This window comes from Phyllobates terribilis, unplaced genomic scaffold (assembly GCF_046119375.1).
Source record: "Phyllobates terribilis strain yellow unplaced genomic scaffold, ASM4611937v1 Scaffold_1__5_contigs__length_1240528914, whole genome shotgun sequence".
NCBI classification, from domain to species: Eukaryota; Metazoa; Chordata; class Amphibia; order Anura; family Dendrobatidae; genus Phyllobates; species Phyllobates terribilis.
The window spans coordinates 26,318,406-26,341,920 of NW_027362761.1; the positions used below are offsets into that span (position 1 = coordinate 26,318,406).

At 45.7% G+C, this 23,515-nt stretch overlaps 1 protein-coding gene across 1 annotated transcript in view; it reads right to left on the reverse strand.

The window, feature by feature from the left end:
- Window positions 1–19,217, reverse strand: part of MAP1S (microtubule associated protein 1S) — a 151,745-nt gene extending 132,528 nt beyond the window's left edge. Inside the window, exon 1 of the mRNA XM_073660442.1 lies at window positions 19,030–19,217. Within this exon, the coding sequence (XP_073516543.1) occupies window positions 19,030–19,144 (115 nt within the window). The 5' untranslated portion in view covers window positions 19,145–19,217. The remainder of the gene's footprint in view (window positions 1–19,029) is intronic.
- Between the last annotated feature and the right edge of the window lie 4,298 nt (window positions 19,218–23,515).

A 23,515-nucleotide genomic window follows, 5' to 3' on the forward strand; every position in this document is an offset into this window, starting at 1 on the left:
AATCACTAACTGTGGTGTGGTCCCTAAAAACAATTGTTTTGTAAATTTTGTTGGAAAAATTAGAAAATCGCTGGTCAAGTTTTCACCCTTATAACTTTCTAACAAAAATAAATTTTGGTTCCAAAATTGTGCTGATGTAAAGTAGACATGTGGGAAATGTTATTTATTAACTATTTTGTGTGACATCTCTCTCTGATTTAAGAGCATAAAGATTTAAATTTTGAAATTTGCAAAATTTGCCAAATTTCCGATTTTTCACAATTAAACATGTCATATCAAAGAAATTTTACCACTATCATGAAGTACAAGATGTCTTGGAAAAACTATCTCAGAATCAGGGGGATCCGTTGAAGCGTATTAGAATAATTGTTATAACATCTCTGCTTGCTGTATCTATGTCATCTGCTGAACTCTCACCTTGAAACAATTTCTATGGTATAACATCTATGCTTGCTGTATCTGTGCTCTGTTACCTGATGCATTGTATTCAATATTTACTGATATATGTCTGTCCTTCCATCATTGTAAACTCTCTGATGGAAGGTGTTATACTGTGTCAGGCATAGTCTTTGATCAGCTCTCCACTCCCTGGTGAGCCGAGTAGCTGCCAATTTAGTCACAAGCAGCTCCCACAATCCCTCTCACCTGATGCTATAGTCCTGCCTATATATCTAGATGCATCATAAGGGGTGCACGTGGTGTGGGGTGCATGCACGTGTCCTATTCGACAAGTGGCATTCATTCAGGGAAGGAGTCAGGTAACCCACACTTTGTAATCTCTGCTAACTATGTATTTTATTCCTGCGTCCATATTCCTGTGTGCTTTTTTCATCCACATTCACCGCCCCATCCCCCCTCATCCATATCTGGCTTCTATGCTCTTCTGAACTTCCAGAAAAATCTCACTCTATCTTATCCAAAGGTATTGCACAAGAAACCACGTCACAAATCCAAAAACTATCTGCTCTTTCGCTTTTTAATGCTACTACTGATTTCAGGGGATATCTCTCGTAACCCCGGTCTACCCTCCACCAACCTCAACCTCTCCCCCACCTCACATCGAAACCCTGCTAACCTTATTACCATTAGCTGTACCCCTTCAACTGTGCACTGTGGAATCCACGGTCTGTATGCAACAAGCTTCCTTTCCTGCACAACTACTTTCTGACCAACTCTCTCAATCTGCTGGCCCTCACTGAAACCTGGATTCAGGATTCTGACATTGTCTCCCCTGCCGCTATTTCTCATTGCGGCTTGCATTTTTCCTATTCCCCGAGACCTGCGAACAGACTTGGTGGTGGAGTCGGCATACTCCTATCCCCACAATGCACCTTCCAGGTCATCCCCCCGAGTTCTATCACTCTCCTTCCCTACTTTTGAGGTCCACACCATCAGGCTCTTCCATCCCCTCTCCCTCAGAGTAGCGGTGGTATACCGTCCCCCAGGCTCACCAACCCAGTTCCTTGACCTTTTTTCTGCCTGGCTGCCGAACTTCATGTCCTCAGATTTACCAACCCTTATCCTGGGAGACTTCAACATCCCCATAAACAGCACCACCTCCTCATCTGCATCCCAGCTTCTATCTTTACCCACTTCTCTTGGCCTCTCACAGCTTTCAACCTCTGAGACACACAAAGACGGAAACACCCTTGATCTGATCTTTGTCCGGCTTCGTTCAATCACCCACCTAAATAACTCATCTTCCCCTCTCTGATCAGAACATTCTCAACTTCACGCTCACAAATCCTCGTCCGCCCCAGCACACTCCTACCTATCACACATTCAGAAATCTACAAGCCATTAACCCTCATACACTTACAGACTTCCTTCACTCATCACTGTCCTGTCCTGATCTGGCTGTAAACCACTACAATGACACTCTCCGAAGCACACTGGACAAAGTAGCGCCCCTCACCCTCAGAACCTCCAAACACAGAGTAAAACAACCCTGGCTCACACCGCAAACCTAATTTCTCCAGCGATGCTCTAGAAGTGCCGAACGTCTATGGAGGAAAACTCGCACACTAGAAAACTTTATCCACTATAAATTCATGTTAAAAACATAACTCTGCCCATCACCTCCCTGATCTCCTCACTATTCAACAACCCCAAAATATTCGACACCTTTCACTCCCTCCTCAGTCCTAAAGCCCAGGCCCCCCATCACGGACATTTGTGCTGAGGACTTGGCCTCCTACTTCACAGAGAAAATAGACACCATCCGTCAAGAAATCAGCTCCCAGCCACCAAGTGCCGTGACTCCCATCCCTGCCCACATCTCCTCTGGATCACTCTCCATATTTGACCCAATCACAGAAGAAGAAGTCTCCAGGCTCCTCTCTTCTCATCCCACTACGTGCACCACTGACCCCATCCCCACATCTACTCCCGTCTCTTTCTTCAGTCGTCACTACTCGCCTAACTAAAATCTTCAACCTCTCCCTCTCTTCTGGTATCTTCCCCTCCTCCTTCAAACACTCCATCATTACTCAATTATTAAAAAAAAAAAAAACCTTCCTTGACCCTTCCAGCACAAACAACTACAGACCAGACTCCAATCTCCCCTTCATCTCTAAACTCTTGGAGCGCCTTGTCTACTCCCGCCTTACCAGTTACCTCTCCACTCACGCTCTTCTAGACCCATCACAGTCTGGCTTCCGTCCCCTACATTCTACAGAAACTGCACTCAAAAGTAACCAATGACCTTCTGACAGCAAAACGTAATGGTGATGACTCTCTGCTCATTCTTCTTGACCTCTCTGCAGCTTTTGACACCGTTGACAACCACCTCCTACTCTCTATGCTCCACTCAATCGGCATAAAGGACATTGCTCTCTCCTGGTTCTCCTCCTACCTATCTGACCGCTCTTTCAGGGTATAGTTTGCTGGCTCCACTTCTTCCCCCCTTCCTCTGACTATTGGGGTTCCTCAGGGTTCAGTCCTTGGCCCTCTTCTCTCTCTACACAGCCCCAATTGGACAGACCATCAGCAAATTTGGTTTTCAGTACCATCTTTATGCTGATGACACACAACTATACACCTCATCCCTTGACCTTACCCCCATTGTACTACAGAACACCAGTGACTGTCTGGCCTCAGTTTCTAACATCATGTCCGCCCTCTATCTGAAACTCAACCTTTCCAAAACTGAACAACTTCTGCTGCCATCTACTCACCTCCCTAAATCTGACATCTCTCTCTCCATATGTGGCACCACAATAACGCCGAGCCAGCAGGTGCAATGTCTGGGCGTTGTTTTTGACACCAATCTCTCCTTCACCTTCCATATACAATCTCTTGCCCGCTCTTGTCGCTTGCACCTGAAGAACATCTCTAGAATCCGCCCCTTTCTCACCTTGGAAACAAAAACCCTCACTGTTGCCCTGATCCACTCCCGCCTCGACTACTGTAACTCTCTATTGATTGGCCTTCTCCTCACTCGACTTTCCCCTCTCCAGTCCATCCTTAATGCTGCAGCCAGGGTCATCTATTTGGCTAACCATTACTCAGACGCTTCCGCTCTATGCCAGTCATTGCACTGGCTGCCCATGAATTATAGGATCCAATTTAAAATTGCTTGTTTTCACCCACAAAGCTCTCCACAGCGTGGCACCCCCCACATCTCTTCCCTCATTTGTTTATCGGCCTACCCGTTCTCTACGCTACACAAGCGACTTTCGACTAACATCCGCACTAATCCGTACCTCCCACTCCCGGCTTCAAGACTTCTCCTGAGATGCACCCATTCTTTGGAATGCTCTACCCCAAGAAATTAGGACGAACCACAACTTACACAGTTTTAAGTGCTCCCTAAAAACATACCTGTTTAGGGCGGCCTATCACATTCCCTAATCAAAGTCCTTTTATATTCTTAGTGCCCATCCCTTATTTCTCCAAACAAGTCTCCATCGAACCAGGGCTGTGGAGTCGGAGTCGGAGTTAGTTTTGGTTGGAGTCGGAAGAAATGTACCGACTCCAGCTTTAAAAAAAATGTATTAATATTTCATAATTGAACTTTCATATGAATTTTAGAAATGTTACTCAAATATATATGTTCTATCAAACTATGAACAACAGTGATAAGCAGTTCTGCTGGAGATAGAGACATTTCTTACTTCTTGTGTGTCACCGTTCTCCACTGCCCTTATCTAATCTTATACTTGGTTAAGGCCCCGTCACACTAAGCGATGCAGCAGTGATCCCGACAACGATACGACCTGTCAGGGATCGTTGCTGCATCGCTAATACATCGCTAGTGAGCTGTCAAACAGGCAGGCTCACCAGCGATCAGGGGAGCAGCGACATCGTGGAAAGGATCTTTCCACGATGTCCTGCTCCCGGTTACCAGCCTGCTGCTGAAGCAGGAGTAGGCTCGTAAAATGATGATAAACAGAAGGGTTACTAAGTGCGCGTGTACCCCTAGTAACCCGATGTTTACCATGGATACCACTCTGCTACGGTGCGCGGGAGGTTACCGTTCACCTTAGCAGAGTCGTATCCATGATAAACATCGGGTTACTAGGGGCATATGCGCACTTAGTAACCCGATGCTTATCATGGATACGACTCTGCTAAGGTGAACGGTAACCTCCCGCGCACCGTAGCAGAGTGGTATCCATGGTAAACAGCGGGTTACTAAGTTCGCGCGTGCCCCTAGTAACCCGATGTTTACCATGGATACCAGCCTGATCGTTGGTCCCGCTGGTCACACACAGCGATGTGTGCTGGCCAGCGGGAGGCCAACGACCAAAAAATGGTCCAGGACACTTTGCAGCGATCAGCGACCTCACAGCAGGGGCCTGATCGCTGCAAAGTGTCACACATAGCGACATCGCTGGTGAGGTCGCTGTTGCGTCACCAAAACCGTGACACAACAGCGATCTCGCTATGTGAGACGGGGGCTTTAACCTCATGCTGCCCCAACCCCCCTACTTACAATGTATGAAACTGAAAGTGAAAATGTGTTGCAAATTCTTAGTAGTAAAGCTCCTCCTCTAGACTAGATGTTTACTAGGTGTGTGTCTTCCAAGCATCTCACAGCTGCTACTCAGAAGAGGAAGACTGTAAGAAGTATTATCCTTTCAACAAACTTTGCATCAGTTAACTGTGAGTACATAAGGAATAACAGTATTACTGACCACTATATCAGTTGTATGACCTGGCAATAATTTTGTACAATTGTTTTTAGGAAAAGCAATTGTCATTTGGATTGTGAATGCAGAATTAAAAACTTGAGAATGTCAAAGAAGCGTCACATTAAATCAGCTGTATTTGAACATTTCACCATCACTCAAGATAGAAAACATTATGTCTGTCAGTGTATGACAAATGATCCAGAGGAAAACAAATGCTGTGAAGCCAAGATCAGTGCATATTCAGGCAAAGATAAAAATGCTCCTACCAGAGCTTCTAATCCAAAGAGACAGAAGTACTGAAAGCAGCGGATGAGAAAGACTGCATCCAAACCAATGAACCAGTGCCCAGCTCTTCCAGCCAAACAAAGGAGCAGAGAACTTTGCAGCCATCAGTTGCAAGATATTTTGTCAGTGACAAAGTTACTGTGACAATGACAGTAGATACATTTAAAAAACAGATCATAGAGCTTGTTGTAAAGGATAGTGTGCCTATTTCATTATTTTCACGACCAGCTTTTATGTGCCTGAATGGGGAAATGGCGGGGGACAGAGAGGGGGACAGAGAGGGGGACAGAGAGGGGGACAGAGAGGGGGACAGAGAGGGGGACAGAGAGGGGGACAATTAGAAAATTAGTAATCGAAGAAGCTTTTAAACAAAATAAAGAACTTAAAAAAAACTCTCAAGGGACGCTTTCTGTTTCTTAAAATGGATGCCTGCACACGTCACAGAGTGAACTATTTTGCCATCAATGTCTGATTTGTTTGTGACAAAAATGAAATAGTTACCAAGACATTGGCAGTAAAAGACACCAAAGCTCATCACACCAGTGAGTTTCTCCAGGTCTTGATGGAAAAGGTTCTGCAAGACTATGAACTTAAAAAAGAGCAAGTTCTTTCTGTCGTAACTGACAATGCTTCAAATATGATAAGTACTATTAAGCTAATGAATGAGAGTAATGATGGTGACCAGCAGCTAGAAGAACATTCTGGGTCCACAGAAACAAATGTTTGAAATAGGGGAACACAGTATTGTAACTGAGGAGCAAACTGAAGTTGCTTCAGATGAACAGAAACATGATAGTTTAGATGATCTTGTTGAAACTGTGTCAATACGTTCTTTCATTCATCACATGCGCTGTGTTGTGCATACGCTACAGCTGTCTATAAGAGACAGTCTGCAAGAAGGACATGCTGCTGCACTGATTGGCAAGGTGAGAGAATTGGCTACTGTTGCCAGAACCCCTAAAGTAGACTCAATTTTGAAGAGACGTGCTGGAAAAGGGGCAATTATTGATCAAGCCACACGATGGGGCAGTACTTACTTAATGATTCAGCGCTTGGTTGAACTGAAAACCTTTCTTGTAGACATGGCTAACCCTCAACTGACGCTAAATGAAAGTCAGTGGAATCAGGTGACTGAGCTGGATAAATTGCTAGAGCACCCATTTACAGTGACTAAAAAATTACAAGCAGAGGACTTAACTCCAGGTATTTTCTTAAAGGAGTGGAAGAACCTGATGTTTCGCCTGTCCCAAAGAGGAGAGTTAATTGCAAGTGGCATTGCTACATCAATGAAATGGAGAGAGGAGCTACTATTACAAAATAATATTCTTTTGGCAGCTGTTTATGTAGACCCAATGCATCGGATTCTTCTAGATGATCAACAGCTAACTAAAGGAAAAGAAGCTCTGTTTGAAATAGCAGTAAGGATGAAAGGGTTGCACAACAGTCAGGAGGAACAAGAAGAATTTGGTCGTCCTGCCACATCTTCACCCTCATCAACTGATGAAGAATTTAATTTCGAAAAATATTTGGATCACAAGGACCGTGCAAAGCGTTCCCGCATAGAAGAAGAGTCATCCCCATCAAAGAACACAGCCAGTACATTTCAGCAGAATTTTTCATGTGCACTAAAAGAAATTGAGAAATTTGACCGTTCATCAAAAATAACAGTGCAACAAGCGATTCCTCTGTATCCTGACATTGTCAGAGATGTTGCCCGAGTGGTTACTGCTTTGCCACCAACCCAAGTTAGTGTAGAGAAGTTGTTCTCTGCTCTCCAAATAATTAGTTCATATTTGAGGGCATCCATGAAGGAGGATCTGACAGAGGCAATACTTTTTCTGAGGACAAATTTATAGATTTCTTCTTATTAACTGCATAACAGTGTTTATTGCATATTTACTTACAAGAGTTTAGAAAAGTTTATAAAAGTTATTTGCTATATTCTAATTGTATTCTAATAAATATAGTTTTGGCTCTAAGTGGTCTGATTACTTATATGATGGTGAGAAACTGAATAAGCACGATGTTAATATTTTACAACAGTAAATTTATTGTTACGAATTGGCCATTTATGAAGGAGTCGGAACCTGATAAAATCCAGGAGTCGGAGTCGCAACTGTGGCTTACCGACTCCACAGCCCTGCATCGAACCCAAAAGCACTACAGATACTGACTGGTGATGAGCTCATGAAGCCTTTATCTATCCCTCATCCCCTCAAGTTGGCTGGACCATAATTGTAAATAAGCCATTGTACTTTGTGTCACCCTGACCTCATTGTAGATTGTAAGCTCTTACGAGCAGGGTCATCATCATTTTTGCTTTAATTATTGTACTATCTTTAGCTATGTTATTTATGACTGTTGTATATAAACCTCTGAATTGTAAAGCGCTGCGGAATATGTTGGCGCTATATAAAGATTATTATTATTACCTCAAAGTGACAGTGGTCAGAATTGTAAAAACTGGCCTGGTCAGGCATCAGCTTCTATTCAGTGAGAACAATAGGTTTGGGCATGTTGAAATTCGACCTTCGGTTTCTTTCCCGGGATCTGGGTAGAATACAGACACCATAAGGCCATGTGCCCACATAGCGTTTTTACGGCCATGAAAATGCTTGTAAAACAGTCAGACATGCAAAGCAATGTGAATTCGAATGTGCTGTGCACATGATGGGCTAATGATGCGCCGGTTGCATGGATTTATATTGTGTGACCAACTTGTCAAGCACTTTTCCAAGTGATGCTCAAAATCGCTTGGAAAAGGGCTTGAAAAAACGCTTCTCTCTGGCAGAAAAAAAATGCATGTAAATCTGCATGCGTTTTTTTTTCTGCCAGAGAGGCAAAAACGCTCTGCATCAAATCTGCTACCTGGGCACATAACTAAACCTGCTGATTGTTAGGCTAAGTGTATTGCCAATTTAACCCCTTTACCCCCGAAGGTGGTTGGCAAGTTAATGACCAGGCCAGTTTTTACAATTCTGACCACTGTCACTTTATGAGGTAATTACTCTGGAACGCTTCAACGGATTCCCCTGATTCAGAGTTTATTATCGTGACATATTGTACTTCATGATAGTGGTAAAATTTCTTCAATATGACTTGCGTTTATTGTTGAAAAAAAATGGAAATTTGGTGAAAATTTCACAATTTTCAAACTTTGAATTTTCATGCCCTTAAATCAGAGATGTCACTCAAAACAGTTAATAAATAACATTTCCCACATGTCTACTTCCCAGCAGCACAATTTTGGAATTAAACATTTTTTGGGTTAGGAAGTTATAACTTATAAGGGTTAAAAGTTGACCAGCGATTTCTCATTTTTCCAAAAATTATTTTTTTTTTCTTTTTTAGGGACCACATCTGAAGTGACTTTGAGGGGCCTTTATGACAGAAAATATCCGGAAGTCACACTGACGATACAGCCTATAATCATTATAAGCCAGACACTTAGATTTGTTACGCCAAGAGAAATACACTATTATCTTTGTGTTTGTTGACTTGTACATGTATTTCAAGTAGGACAGACCAGTATTTATATAATCCTGATTGTTATTGGTTTGGAAACAATGATGTTTGCTAATATGCTAAAAGTCAGCTGAATGTTGATTTATAGAGCCCACTGTATACCAACTATGTAAATTGATTAGTTCAAACAATGAGACCGAAGCCCTGTGAGTAATGCCCTCCCTAACCCCTTACCTGTGAATGTGTACTTGAAGGACAACTAACGATTTAAAGGGTCATGTGCTTCTGTAGCAGTCAGACTTGAAACAGAAATTGGAAAGCGATTTACAAGGAGAATCAAGATTCAGACTCAGACAATCGATTTGGAAGTATGGATTTAACCAAAGAGACAGATTTGGATTCTACATGATTCTGGCCTAAGGGTGTATGGCTGACTGGAAAGGTACGGATCTGCCCCGTTGCCCATGGATGATGAAATCACCTGGCCCCATGGATATGTTGTTTGGGGTTACCAGGAGGGACAGTCCGGTCGCCTGGAACCCATGGAGACATTCGGAGAAGCCAGATTGGGACCCGCCGGTCATCTGGCCCCATGGAAACTCTTGGAGAGGCCAAGGCGGGACCCTCGGGTCTCCTGTCCTTGTACCTCGATGAACTGCTAGCTTCCTAAGCTTTCCGCTACCTTCTCTCTGTAGGGGCCCGTCAGAAGCAAGGGGGCCACTGGTTGAGGTAGTTGGCCCTGGAAGTCCTAAAGTCGCAGCTGTTCTATCCCAGACGGGCAGAGCGGAAGGGTGAGACTGTGTAATGTTGTACCATCTTGGGTATTTGCTGGAACTGTTCTGTGTGTTTATTATCCATTTTTGGGGTTCAATAAAGTATTGCCACACTGTTTTACCTGCACCCTGTATTATCTAATTAGTGTTACGCCCACGGAAGACCCAGTGTCTTCACAGACATCATTCTAAAAACAGCACCTCTTACGGTGCTCAAAACCACAGTCAAGAAGTTTATTACCCCTTCAGGTGCTTCACAGGTTTTTTGGAATGTGGAAGAAAATAACGAACATTTAAACTTTTTCACAAAAATCTTACTTTAGACCCAAATTTATGTATTTTTTTTTTTTTTTTTTTCCGCAAGGGTAACAGGAAAAAATGGACCCCAAAATTTGTTGTGCAATTTCTCCTAAACACTCAGATACCCAGTATGTGGGGGAAAACCAGTGCTTGGGTACACTGCAGGGCTCGGAAGGGAAGGAGTGCCATTTGACTTTTTGAATGGAAAATTGGCTTGCATAATTAGCAGGCGCCAGGTCTGGTTTAGGCACATCAGGGGCTCCCTAAACAGCGGAAACTCCCCACAAGTGACACCATTTTGGAAACTAGACTCCTCAGGGAACTTATGTAGATGTGTGGTGAGCACCTTGAACCCCCAGGTGCTTCACAGAAGTTTTATAACGTATTGCAGTGAAAATAAAAAAAAAAAAATGAAAGAACTTTCCACAAAAATGACCTTTTAGCCCCAATTTTTTTTTTAGATTCACAAGGGTAACAGAAGAAATTGGACCTCAAAAGTTACGCAACTTCTCCTGACCACGCAGATACCCCATAGGTGGTCAAAAACTACTTTTGAGGCACAGTGCAAAGCTCAGAAGGGAAGAAGCACCATATATCGGGCAGCACAATCCTGTGTTCAAATCCCACCAAGGACAACATCTGCAAGGAGTTTGTATGTTTTACCAGTGTTCGCGTGCGTTTCCTCCCACACTCCAAAGACATACTAATAGGGAATCTAGATTGTGAGCCCCAATGGGGACAGTGCCCATATCTCTGTAAAGCGCTGTGGAATTAATGGCGCTATATAAGTGAATAAAATAAATATTGGAGTTCTTATTTTGCTGGACTGGTTTGACGGTGCCATGTCACATTGGCAGAGCCCCTAAGGTGCCAGAACAGCAGAACTCCCCATAAGAGACGCCATTTTGCAAACTACAACTCTCAATGAATTCGTCTAGGGGTTCAGTGAGCAAGTTGACACCAAATGTGCCTCACAGAATTTTATACCATTGGGGGGTGAAAAAAGAATAATTAATGTTTTTACCACCAAAGTTTTGTTTTACCCCCAGATTTTCCATTTTCACACTGGGAATTTGTCACACAATTTTTGCTGAATGTAGAAATACCCCATATGTGGCTGTACAGTACTGCTTAGCGACACGGCGAGTCTTGGGAGGAACGGAGCGCCATTTGCCTTCTGGAGCGCAGATTTTCCTAGAATAGTATGCAGACTCCATATACACAGCTCCTACGTAATTCAGATTAACCCCTGAGGGATCCATTTACTATAATGAGGCAGCAGAGTTAGGCCTCTTTCACACGTCAGTGTCCGGTACGTATGGTGATAGTTTCCACATGTACCGGAGACACACACACATACAGACCCATTCAAATAAATGGTCTGTGTCCATTTTTTGCGTGCTGGACGGGCCGCAAAACGTCCCACACTGTTGACACATGGTGTCAATGTCACACGTACAAGTGCCTGGGAATCAGTGTACAGTTAGCGCTGTTCCCAAGCGCCAGGTGCTGAACGCTGCCCTCATCATTGTCCCCTGCCAGCGCTGCGGTCAGCGAGAGCAAGGAACAATGTTGAGAGGAGTATTCTGCTCCCGCTGTGTCCTGGTGTAAAAATAAGAATAAAATAAAAAAAATCCTTATACTTACCTGTCCGAATATGTCCCCCACTGTAATCGAACTGACAACTCACACAGAGGAGCCGGGGAGAATGACTCGAACCTGCAAGCGAGCCCCGAAGATGCGCTGAGCTCAGTGAGTGACAGGACACTGCTCGTTGAGCGCAGCTCCGGGGCCCGCTCGCTGGAGTCATTCTCACTGGCTCCTCAGCGTGAGGAGTCAGAGGAGCCAGTGAGTGACTCAGAGGAGCCAGTGGGTTACAGCGGGGGACATCTTCAGACAGCGGAGTATAAGGATTTTTTTTATAACAGGACACAGCGGGAACAGAATATTACTCTCAACATTGTCCTTTTCCTCACGCTGATCGCAGCGCTGGCACGGGACAACGATGAGGGCAGCGTTCAGCACCTGGCGCTTGGGAACACCGCTAACTGTACCGCTGATTACCAGGCACCGGTACCGGAAATATCAGGACGTGTGAAACCGGCCTTACTCTGGACTCCGTCTGGCCTCTGTTTAGTGGTGTCCTTTTTTTCAGAGGTTCACAAAACTGTGGCCGAAGGCACTTGTATGCACGTATAATAAAAAGATGGACACCATAGGATAATAGGCCAGATTGCGTCCATGGTGTCTCCATCTGCCTCATTATAGGAAATCTTCCACCGGGGGTTCCACCTGAATGATGTATTTCAGAGTTTTACACGGAATCCCAGATGTTAGCGCAGGAGAAATGTGAGCCGAGCTTTAGGCTAGGGTCCCACTAGCGTATGACATCCGATGCAAGACCATCGCATGCGATATGCTAGTGACATTCGGCTCCTGCTCTGCTGAGAGCGGGAGCAGAATTTCAGTGCTCCGTGCTGCGATCTTCTCACACAGAGAGGATCACAGCACAGTTGCGATGGGGATGGAGAAATCAATTTCTCCATCTCCTCTGTTGCTGGCATCGGCGGGAATCGCACTGCACTCGGGTGATATCAGAGTGCGATGTTTCACACGCACCCACCCATAGGCTTATATAGGTGCTTGCATTCCGAATCCAGCATGCTGCGATTTTTTTTCCAGCCGATCACAATCCGATCAGAGCTGTGAAGAAAAAATGGCACTGAGCACATCATCTTAGGATTAAATTGGTCCGAATGCAATCAGATTTATCGGATTGCAATCGTCCGATTTAATCGCAAGTGAGAGCGAGCCCTTACTGTGATTTTGGGAGGCAAAATGAACAAATCAGTAGTAGGTGAAGAATTGGTTTTGTTTTTTTACGCCGTTCCTCATGCAGTATAAGTTATTAGACGACTTTATTCTTCGGGTTGGTGCGATTATACCAGATTTATATCAGAGTTTTTAAGTCTGGCAGCTGTCACACACTGAAAAACGTTTATTTTTTTGCAAAGACTAGTTTTTGCATCGCCATATTTTGAGAGCTATAATTTTTCCATAAATCGGCCGACAGTCATGTGACGGCTTGTTTATTGCGGGACAAGTTGACGTTTTTCTTTGTACCATTTTCGGGCACGTGACATTTTTTGATCGCTTTCTATTCTGATTTTTGGGAGGCAGAACAAACAAAAACCAACAATTCAGGAATTGGTTTTTATGCAGTTCCGCGTGTGGCAAGATTGATAAGGCAGCTTTATTCTTCGGGTTAGTATGATTACAGCGATACCACATTTATACCTTTTTTTATGTTTTGGCGCTTTTACGCAAAAACTTTTTCTATAAACTTTTTTGCATCACTTTATTCTATAACTTATTTTATTTTTCGGCTGATGGAGCCTTTATTTTTTTTTTGCGGGACAAGATGACGTTTTCAGAGATACAAATTTTATTTACACGTCTTTTTGTTTGCATTTTATTCTACTTTTTGTTCGACAGTATGATGATGATTTTTTATTTTTTTTAAAGTGTTCACTAAAGGGGCTAAATAGTGGGACAGTTTTATAGGTCAGGTTGTTCCAGAAGCGGCGATACCAAATTATATATATATTATAGTACAGACCAAAAGTTTGGACACCTTCTCATTTAAAGATTTTTTTTTTCTGTATTTTCATGACTATGAAAATTGTACATTCACACTGAACGCATCAAAACTATGAATTAACACATGTGGAATTATATATCCCATTTATAAGGCAAGAAATCCCACTTATTAAACCTGACAGGGCGCACCTGTGAAGTGAAGACCATTTCCGGTGACTACCTCTTGAAGCTCATCAAGAGAATGCCAAGAGTGTGCAAAGCAGTCATCAAAGCAAAAGGTGGCTACTTTGAAGAACCTAGAATATAAGACATTTTCAGCTGTTTCACACTTTTTTGTTAACTATATAATTCCACATGTGTTAATTCATAGTTTTGATGCCTTCAGTGTGAATGTACAATTTTCATAGATCTATATATATTATACACACACACACACACACACTACCGTTCAAAAGTTTGGAATCACCCAGACAGTTGTGTTTTCCATGAAAACTCACTTTTATTCATCAAATCAGCCAAACCGTTTTCAGCTGGGCTAACATACTTGTGCAAGGGTTTTCTAAACATCCATTAGCCTTCTTACACAGTTAGCAAACACAATGTACCATTAAAACACTGGAATGGTGGTTGTTGGAAATAGGCCTCTATACACCTATGTAAATATTGCAATAAAAACAAGACGTTTGCAGCTAGAATAGTCATTTAATACATAAACAATGTATAGAGTGTATTTCTGATTCATTTAATGTTAGCTTCATTGGAAAAAAAAAAAATGTGCTTTTCTTTCAAAAGTAATGAAATTTCTAAATGGCCCCAAATTTTGAACGGTACTGTGTAGAGATAGATTTTTTTTTTTTTTTTTTTTTTAATTTTGAAAAAACATTTTTACAACTTTTTTTTCCCCTATTTTTACTTAGTCCCACTATGGGACTTTCACTCTCTGCAGTCTTATCAGTTATACAGTATAGCAGTGGAGGATCACTGCTATACCTTATGACCTGTCTGTGCTGCAGACACTGCGCATGATCAAACGAACTTGCTGAAGCCTGGTGACCAGAATGTCACCATGGCAACGATCAGGACCTCGCGGGGTCTCAAATCCAAGAGCAGAGGGGCGTTTTTCCCCCTGGACGCTCGCTAAATGCTGCAGCATTTAGGGGGTTAAAGTGGCAGGAGTGGTTCGGGAACCGCTCCTGGCATCGCGTGCCGTGTGTGACCTGTCAGAATCAGCTGACACCAGGCGGCAATTGCGCCTGCACAGCCTCTGGGTGTGACCGCCTGGGCATAAAACGTACCTGGTCCATAAGGCCCAAAGACGTATTATTATATACCACGTCAGAAAGGGGTTAAGGCACTAGATTTTTAATAAAAATATTTTCTCAAAGGCAATTGTATAAAAGGCTATATATTTGAGCACAGCATCCCAGGCACTGTTTGTCTCAAAGTTTTCATACATTACCTTCCTTTGAAGGCAGTGAAGTAGAAGGCACCCTCCAGTAAGAGCCGGAAAGATTCCACACACCAACTATGGGATGTTGGGAACAGTTCCAAAAGACAGTATCCCTGAGGACAGGGGAAGAGCAGTGCTGGGAAGAAGTCATCGCACTGCCATACTGAGCACAACACCAAACCACGCAACACCTATGCTGTGCTTTACCCAAGCATAACAGAGTACAGACTCTTCACAAGCGCACTAGCCACTAATATAAGGCCATGTATGAATGCAGAGGCTAGCGATTCACCCAAGGCGACGTGCCAAGTAGAAGAGGCTCACTGTGCACAGACTATGTGTAGTAAGACAGATGGTGGAAACTTCTGGTAATCCATTACTAATGCGCATCTATGAGTTCTATTTCTCAGGGTATGCTTATTACCCAAATCGTTCATAAGCCAAGACATGCTGCCGCAAAGCCGTGCTACTAAACCTTGGTGTCCTCATCAGGGCCAAAATCCACTGTACTATGAGAACGGAGTCTTGAAAAGTAGGCAAGTGCAGGTTTGTCTATGTTTTGTTTTTTATCCCCCCCGGTCAACCCCCAAGATAAGCCAGCCGTTGGCACCCAGGCTACAGGATTTTCTACACTCATATTGCAGCTGCATTGTATAATCATGCAGTGCAAATGGGAAGGGGCAGCACAGCATATGCCACAGACACAGTGTAGCTGTCCTAAGGGGACAACATATGCCCACCCAAAATAGTATAGAAACAGATTAAAGGGTTTTCCACTACGAAGACCTACCCTTAGCGTAGGTCATCAGTATCAGATCGGAGCCCGCAGATTGCCAACCAACACCTCCCCCCTTTGGGTACCCACAGATTCCCACCAAAACTCCCCCCCACACACACACACACTTTGGGTACCCACAGAGTCCCACCAACCCCTCCCCCTACCCCCCCCCCCCCACACACACACACTTTGGGTACCCACAGAGTCCCACCGAGACCCCCCACACACACACACCCCCCCCCACACACACACTTTGGGTACCCACAGAGTCCCACCGAAACACCCCCCCCCACACACACACTTTGGGTACCCACAGAGTCCCACCGAAACACCCCCCCCCCACACACACACTTTGGGTACCCACAGAGTCCCACCGAAACACCCCCCCCCACACACACACACACACACTTTGGGTACCCACAGAGTCCCACCGAAACACCCCCCCCCCCCCCCACACACACACACACACACACACTTTGGGTACCCACAGAGTCCCACCGAAACACCCCCCCCCACACACACACACACACACTTTGGGTACCCACAGAGTCCCACCGAAACACCCCCCCCCCCCCCCACACACACTTTGGGTACCCACAGAGTCCCACCGAAACACCCCCCCCCCCCACACACACTTTGGGTACCCACAGAGTCCCACCGAAACACCCCCCCCCCCACACACACACTTTGGGTACCCACAGAGTCCCACCGAAACACCCCCCCCCACACACACACACACACTTTGGGTACCCACAGAGTCCCACCGAAACACCCCCCCCACACACACACACTTTGGGTACCCACAGAGTCCCACCGAAACACCCCCCCCCACACAAACACACACACACTTTGGGTACCCACAGAGTCCCACCGAAACACCCCCCCCCACACAAACACACACACACTTTGGGTACCCACAGAGTCCCACCGAAACACCCCCCCCCCACACAAACACACTTTGGGTACCCACAGAGTCCCACCGAAACACCCCCCCACACACACACACACACACTTTGGGTACCCACAGAGTCCCACCGAAACACCCCCCCCCACACACACACACACTTTGGGTACCCACAGAGTCCCACCGAAACACCCCCCACACACACACACACACACACTTTGGGTACCCACAGATCCCCGCCACACCCACCTTGGGTACCCACAGATCCCCGCCACACCCACCTTGGGTACCCACAGATCCCCGCCACACCCACCTTGGGTACCCACAGATCCCCGCCACACCCACCTTGGGTAACATAGTAACATAGTTTGTAAAGCCGAATAAAGACTTGCGTCCATCAAGTTCGACCTGTTAGTTCTGTAATTGCTAAAGTTGATCCAGAGGAGGGCAAAAACCCCAAATGATTTGGCCAATCTTCACCTGAGGAAAAATTCCCTCCCGACTCTGAAACCAGCAGTCAGAATAAATCCCTGTATCAACCTACTATTTTATTTTATTTTTAAGTATATGCAGAAATCTGCCTGGTATCTAGAAAAGCATCCAGTCCCCGCTTGAACTGGTTTAGTGAATCCGACATTACCGTCTCCTCACTCAGTGAATTCCATATTCTCACTGCTCTTACCGTAAAGAACCCCTTCCTATGCTGGTGCTGAAACCTTTTCTCTTCCAGTCTTAGTGAATGCCCTCTTGTTACCGTAATATCCCTCCTTTTGAACAAATCCCAGGCAAGGTCTCTATACTGTCCCCTAACATATTTGTACACATTTATTATGTCCCCCCTCAACCTTCTCCTTTCCAGGCTGAATAGTCCTAGTTTTGCCAACCTCTCTGGGTATTGCAGTCCCTCCATTCCCTTTATTAATATTGTTGCCCTCCTTTGTACCTTTTCAAGCTCATTTATATCCTTTCTATATATTGGGGCCCATAACTGAGCACAGTATTCCAAGTGTGGTCTGACCAGTGCTTTGTACAGTGGAAGAACAATGTTCTCATCCTTTGCAGCTATACCTCTTCTGATACATCCCATTACCCTGTTTGCCCTTACAGCAGCGGCCTGACTTTGGGCACTCCAATTTAGTTTGCTATCAATCAAGATGCCCAAGTCCTTCTCCATCTCTGAATTCCCCAATGATTTCCCATTCAGTGAGTACTGGTGACTTCCATTTTTTCTTCCCATATGTATGACCTTAAATTTCTCCTCGTTAAACCTCATTTGCCATTTAATGCTCCACCTACCCAGCTTATCCAAATCCCTCTGTAGGTCTGCACTGTCCTCTTTTGTATTAATTGTTTTACATAACTTTGTGTCATCTGCAAATATTGATATTTTACTATTTATCCCGTTGACTATGTCGTTAATAAAGATATTAAATAACATTGGGCCTAGTACAGACCCCTGTGGTACCCCACTAGTGACGCTTACCCAATCTGAGTATATTCCATTTATAACCACCCTCTGCCTTCTATCCTTTAGCCAGTTAGCTACCCACTTGCAGACATTTTCCCCCAGCCCCATCATTCTCATTTTGTATACCAACCTATTATGTGGCACGCTATCGAACGCTTTTGAGAAGTCGAGATACACGACATCCACTGGTTCCCCCTGATCTACTCGAGAGCTAACCTCCTCGTAGAAGTCAATCAGGTTTGTTTGGCAGGAGCGATTCCTCATGAATCCATGTTGGTTCGGGATTAAAAGATTATTAGCATCAAGATGCTCCGTAATTGCCTCTTTAATGAAGCTTTCAAAAATTTTGCCCACAACGGACGTCAGACTCACCGGCCGATCGTTTCCGGCGTCACTTTTCGCTCCCTTTTTGAATATTGGCACTACATTCGCCTGTCGCCAATCAAGTGGCACAGACCCAGTCTCAACAGAGTCCTTACCCACAGATCCCCGCCACACCCACCTTGGGTACCCACAGATCCCCACCGTAACCCCGCCACACACACTTTGGGTACCCACAGATTCCCAGAGACACCTCCTGGGTACAATCGTTGCCATCCTCACCACCAGTGCTGCGCACACCGTGACTCCTGCAGAGACCACACATGATAACAGAGTGCAGGGCACAGGACGGCGCAGGGCACAGGACGGCGCAGGGCACAGGACGGCGCAGGGCACAGGACGGCGCAGGGCACAGGACGGCGCAGGGCACAGGACGGCGCCCTGATGCATAGCGCATACATACACACAACTATATGTCCCAGAGGCAGGAGGAGGCGGCGGACCCGACATTACCGTTCTAGACACACCCGGCTCCACCCCGGCATCTCACCTCTCTTCAGCTCGCTCACCGCCCGTTTCACCAGGCCGGGTCCCCGACACATCTCCCCACACAACACCAGACAGGAGCAGCACGAATGCCCGGGACCCGCCCGAGGAGCCGCCATCTTGCATGTGACATCAACACGTACAGTTAGACGAGGAATGAAGTCAGCGGCTGCCGGAGACCTGGACACGCCCACTGAGGCCTTAGTTCCGCCCACTGATGCCCGGATCCGCCCCCTGTGCGCTCACACGCGGCCCTCAGCTGCTCGGTGTGGCCCCTCTGGGCGGTCCCAGGGTAAACGGTCTGGCAGCTGGCCCCTGGCTGTGCGGCGGGTGCTGAGGCTGCTGTCTGCGGCTTCACACAGTGCTGTGTACAGCTCGTTACATGAGTCCTGTCAGAGCCAGGACACTGTGCACATGTGGGAATCCGTGCGGTATATTATTAGTGTTTACCTGTGACCGCCCACACATGGACCAACTCTGAGGGACCGCCATTATCGCCATACACGGGCCCCAGCCCTCCCCTGACTGATAATGTCAGGGCGATAAGGATCCGACCTTACACATCAGATGACTGTGCCGCTTTACACAATAAAAACTGTTTTATAGAAAATAGAATTGTTTTTGCATCGCTTTATTCTGAAAGCTATAACTTGTTTATTTTTCGGCTGATGGAGCTGTATGGCGGCTTTTAGCAGGACAAGATGACGTTTTCAGCGGTACCAGTTTTATTTACGCTGTGTCTTTTTGATTGCGTTTTATTCCATTTTTTGTTTGGCGGTATCATGATAAAGCATTGGGTTTTTTTTACTGTGTTCACTGAAGGGGTTAACTAGTGGGACAGTTTTATAGGTCAGGTCGTTACAGATGCGGCGATACCAAATATGTCTACTTTTATTGTTTTTTTTTCATTATAATATTTATTTGGTGGTACCATGATTAAGGCTTTTCTAAGCCAAAACGCGTAGCTTTTTTTTTACTCTGTTTGCCCATATGGTCTGAATTGGCTCTTTTTGTAAGTGCATTTTTTATGGAAATATCATCCTTCAAATAAATGGAAATTTTAATTACACCACATCGCTGGAGTCTCCTCACTAGCTGGATTTCGGTCTGAAGTAATATTTATTTATGGGTACAGTATATTTTTATTTTATTGGATTATTTTTTTCATTTTTTTTTTATATTTTTACAATTTTTTTAAAAAAAAAATGTTTTCACTTTCTGAGACTTTTTTTTTAACTTTTACACTTTGTCCCACTATGGGACTTTCATTTTTTGCAGGCTCATTGCTTGCACAGTTTAAGGATTGAAGCATCATCCCCTATGCTGTGCAGGCTGCAGCCCCTGCACACAGCCTGAGCACGATCTACCTATCTTGCTGATGCATAGTGACATGGATGTCATCATGACGACATCGGGTCACCATAGCAACTATCCGGACCCGGCATACACAGCGAGTGACGCCGGATAGAAAGTAAGAGGCGCGCTCTTACCGGTGCCTGCACCGGAAATGCTGCGATCGCCTTTGATTGCCGCACTTCGGGGGTTAATGTGCTGGCAGCGGTGCGGCACCGCGCCTATCACATCGTCACAGCTGACACCTGGTCCTATCAGCCAACACCCGGGGCGATTGTGCCAGCACAGCCTGTGTGTGGGCGCGATCGCCAGGGCGTAATAATACGTATCTGGTCCAATAGGCCCCGGGCACAGATACATATTATTAAACCCCACGTCAGAGAGGGGTTAACAATTGATCTTAAACTGCCTGAAAGACTTACTATTTAAGGCTGTGTGTCCACTATGCGTTTTTGAAGCGTTTCCGCAGCGGCAATTCCGCAGCAGAAACACTTAAAAAACGCTTGGTAGAAGGTCTGTCATGTTCCCCAATGATAATCCGCATGTGCTGTGCACATGCTGCAGAAATTTCCACTGGGATTATCATTGCAGAAAAATACGCAGCACTACCAATTATTTTGCAGAATCGCGGCAATTTGGCCGCCATTGACTTGCATTGAATTGCTTAATATCCGCATGACTACATGTACACATGCGGATATTAAGCGATTCAATGTGCGGATGGTACCCAGGTCTGGAGATGAGGAGACTCTCCTCCAGACCCGGGAACCATAGTACCTGTAAAAAAAAAGAATTTAAAATAAAAAAACACATTATACTTACTTTCTTATGGCCCCCGGTCTTCTATCTGGTATGTCTTGGCTCCCCAGTGGCTCGCGATGGAGTAAAAGGACCTTCCATGACGTCATTCAGTCATGTGACAGGTCACGCGGCCGCTGACGTCGGCGGTCGCGTGACCTGTCACGTGACTAAATGACGTCATGGAAGGTCCTTTTACACCACCGCGAGACACCAGGAAGACCGGAGAAGGAGACCTAAGAGATGCTATACTAGAGTATCTGAAGAAGAATAACCTCATGACCCAATATCAACATGGGTTTACGAGTGACTGTTCCTGTCAAACTAATCTGATCAGTTTTTATGAGGAGGCAAGTTCTGGACTGGACCAAGGAAATGCAGTGGATGTTGTGTATATGGACTTTTCAAAAGCTTTTGATACGGTTCCACACAAAAGATTGATACATAAAATGAGAACAATGGGGATAGGGGAAAATATATGTATGTGGGTTAAGAATTGGCTCAGTGATAGGAAACAAAGGGTGGTTATTAATGGAAAGCACTCAGACTGGGTCTCAGTTAACAGTGGGGTACCACAGGGGTCAGTATTGGGCCCCCTTCTTAACATATTTATTAATGACCTTGTAGGGGGCATACAGAGTAATATTTCAATATTTGCAGATGACACTAAACTCTGCAGGGTAATCAATACAGAGGAGGACAATTTTATATTACAGGAGGATCTATGTAAACTAGAAGCTTGGGCTGATAAATGGCAAATGAGCTTTAATGGGGATAAATGTAAGGTAATGCACTTGGGCAGAGGAAATAAAATGTAAAATTATATGCTTAATTGTAAAACACTGGGCAAAACTGTAACTGAAAAAGACCTGGGTGTATTGGTGGACGACAAGCTCACGTTTAGTGGCCAGTGTCAGGCAGCTGCTGCAAAGGCAAATAAAATAATGGGATGCATTAAAAGAGGCATAGATGCTCATGAGGAGAACATAATTTTACTTCTATACAAGTCACTAGTGCGACCACACTTAGAATACTGTGTACAGTTCTGGTCTCCGGTGTATAAGAAAGACATAGCTGAACTAGAGCAGGTGCAGAGAAGAGCAACTAAGGTTATTAGAGGACTGGGGGGTCTGCAATACCAAGACAGGTTATTACTAGTGTTGAGCGAGCATGCTCGACACTGCTCGGTACTCGCCCGAGCATCTCACTACTCGGGATGTTCGGCGAGCACCGAGCATTTCCGGGTTACTCGGGCGGGAGCTCGGGTCTCCGCCCTGCACGTTTGGCGCTCTTTACAGAGCCAATGAACGTGCAGGGATTGCCAGCCAGTCACTGTGTGGCGCCCTGCTGCGCTTTGGTGCCACAGAACCCAGAAGGGTGCATGGATGGACTTCTCCACAAGAGGCCCTCACACATTCACACAACTTCACCCTACCACCTCAGACCAGCAGAGGGAGCCCGTTAGGGATATATATAAGGAGGGTGGAGCCAGGCAGCTCAGTCTAGTGTTGAGTTCCTGCTCAGACACAGAGAGGGACAGAGCTCAGTCTGTGAGCAGAGAGCGTGCTGACGCTCAGAGAGCAGCGAAGATCAGCACGCTGCTGCGGTGCTTAGGCGAGCCAAGGCCTACAGCACGTGTGAAGGCTTAGTGAGGGCCTTGAGTGGGCCGAAGGCGAGAGGAGAAGGAAGAAGTAGCAAGGGGGCAGAGGAGCATACCAGGCTCACCCCGAGATATATACCGGACACCGGGTCCGCGCCTACAGGGACTCTTTACACCCAGTAGGGACTACCGGAACCCCTGGAGGACTACAGGTCCCAGGTTTGCCAAACGCTGACTACAGTACCAGGGCTAGGAGTCACGGAGGCCCCAGCGTCCAGGGAGAGTGATCTCCAAAGAGAAGGCCCTACCACCAGGTCAGCAGGTGCAAGGGAGAGAGAGACAGTAACCAAGCTAGGCCTAGTTCCAGGCAGGCCAGAAGCTTAATGAGAAAAGCCACGGATCAGGAGGCCCTATACCCGCTCACTGGGGAGAGTCCAAAAGTGCACCCTTCGCCCGGAGTACTCTGGACCGTGCCTGCAGCATCACCAGTAAAGGTACTGAAGCTTACCCCCGTGTGAGTGTCCGTCTTTCCTCCGGGACCGTCCTGCCGTCTCTGCCCAGCATCCTCCATTACACCCCACGCTGCCCTGGAGCTAGCTCTACCTGTGGAGAGCCACACCATCCCTGCTGCCGTAACACCCGCTCCAGAGGACTGCTCCGCAGCGGCGGCACCCCTTTTGCCGCATTCCACAGGTGGCGTCACAAACTTTCCAAATCCCCTATGAATTCCCCTTTTTAC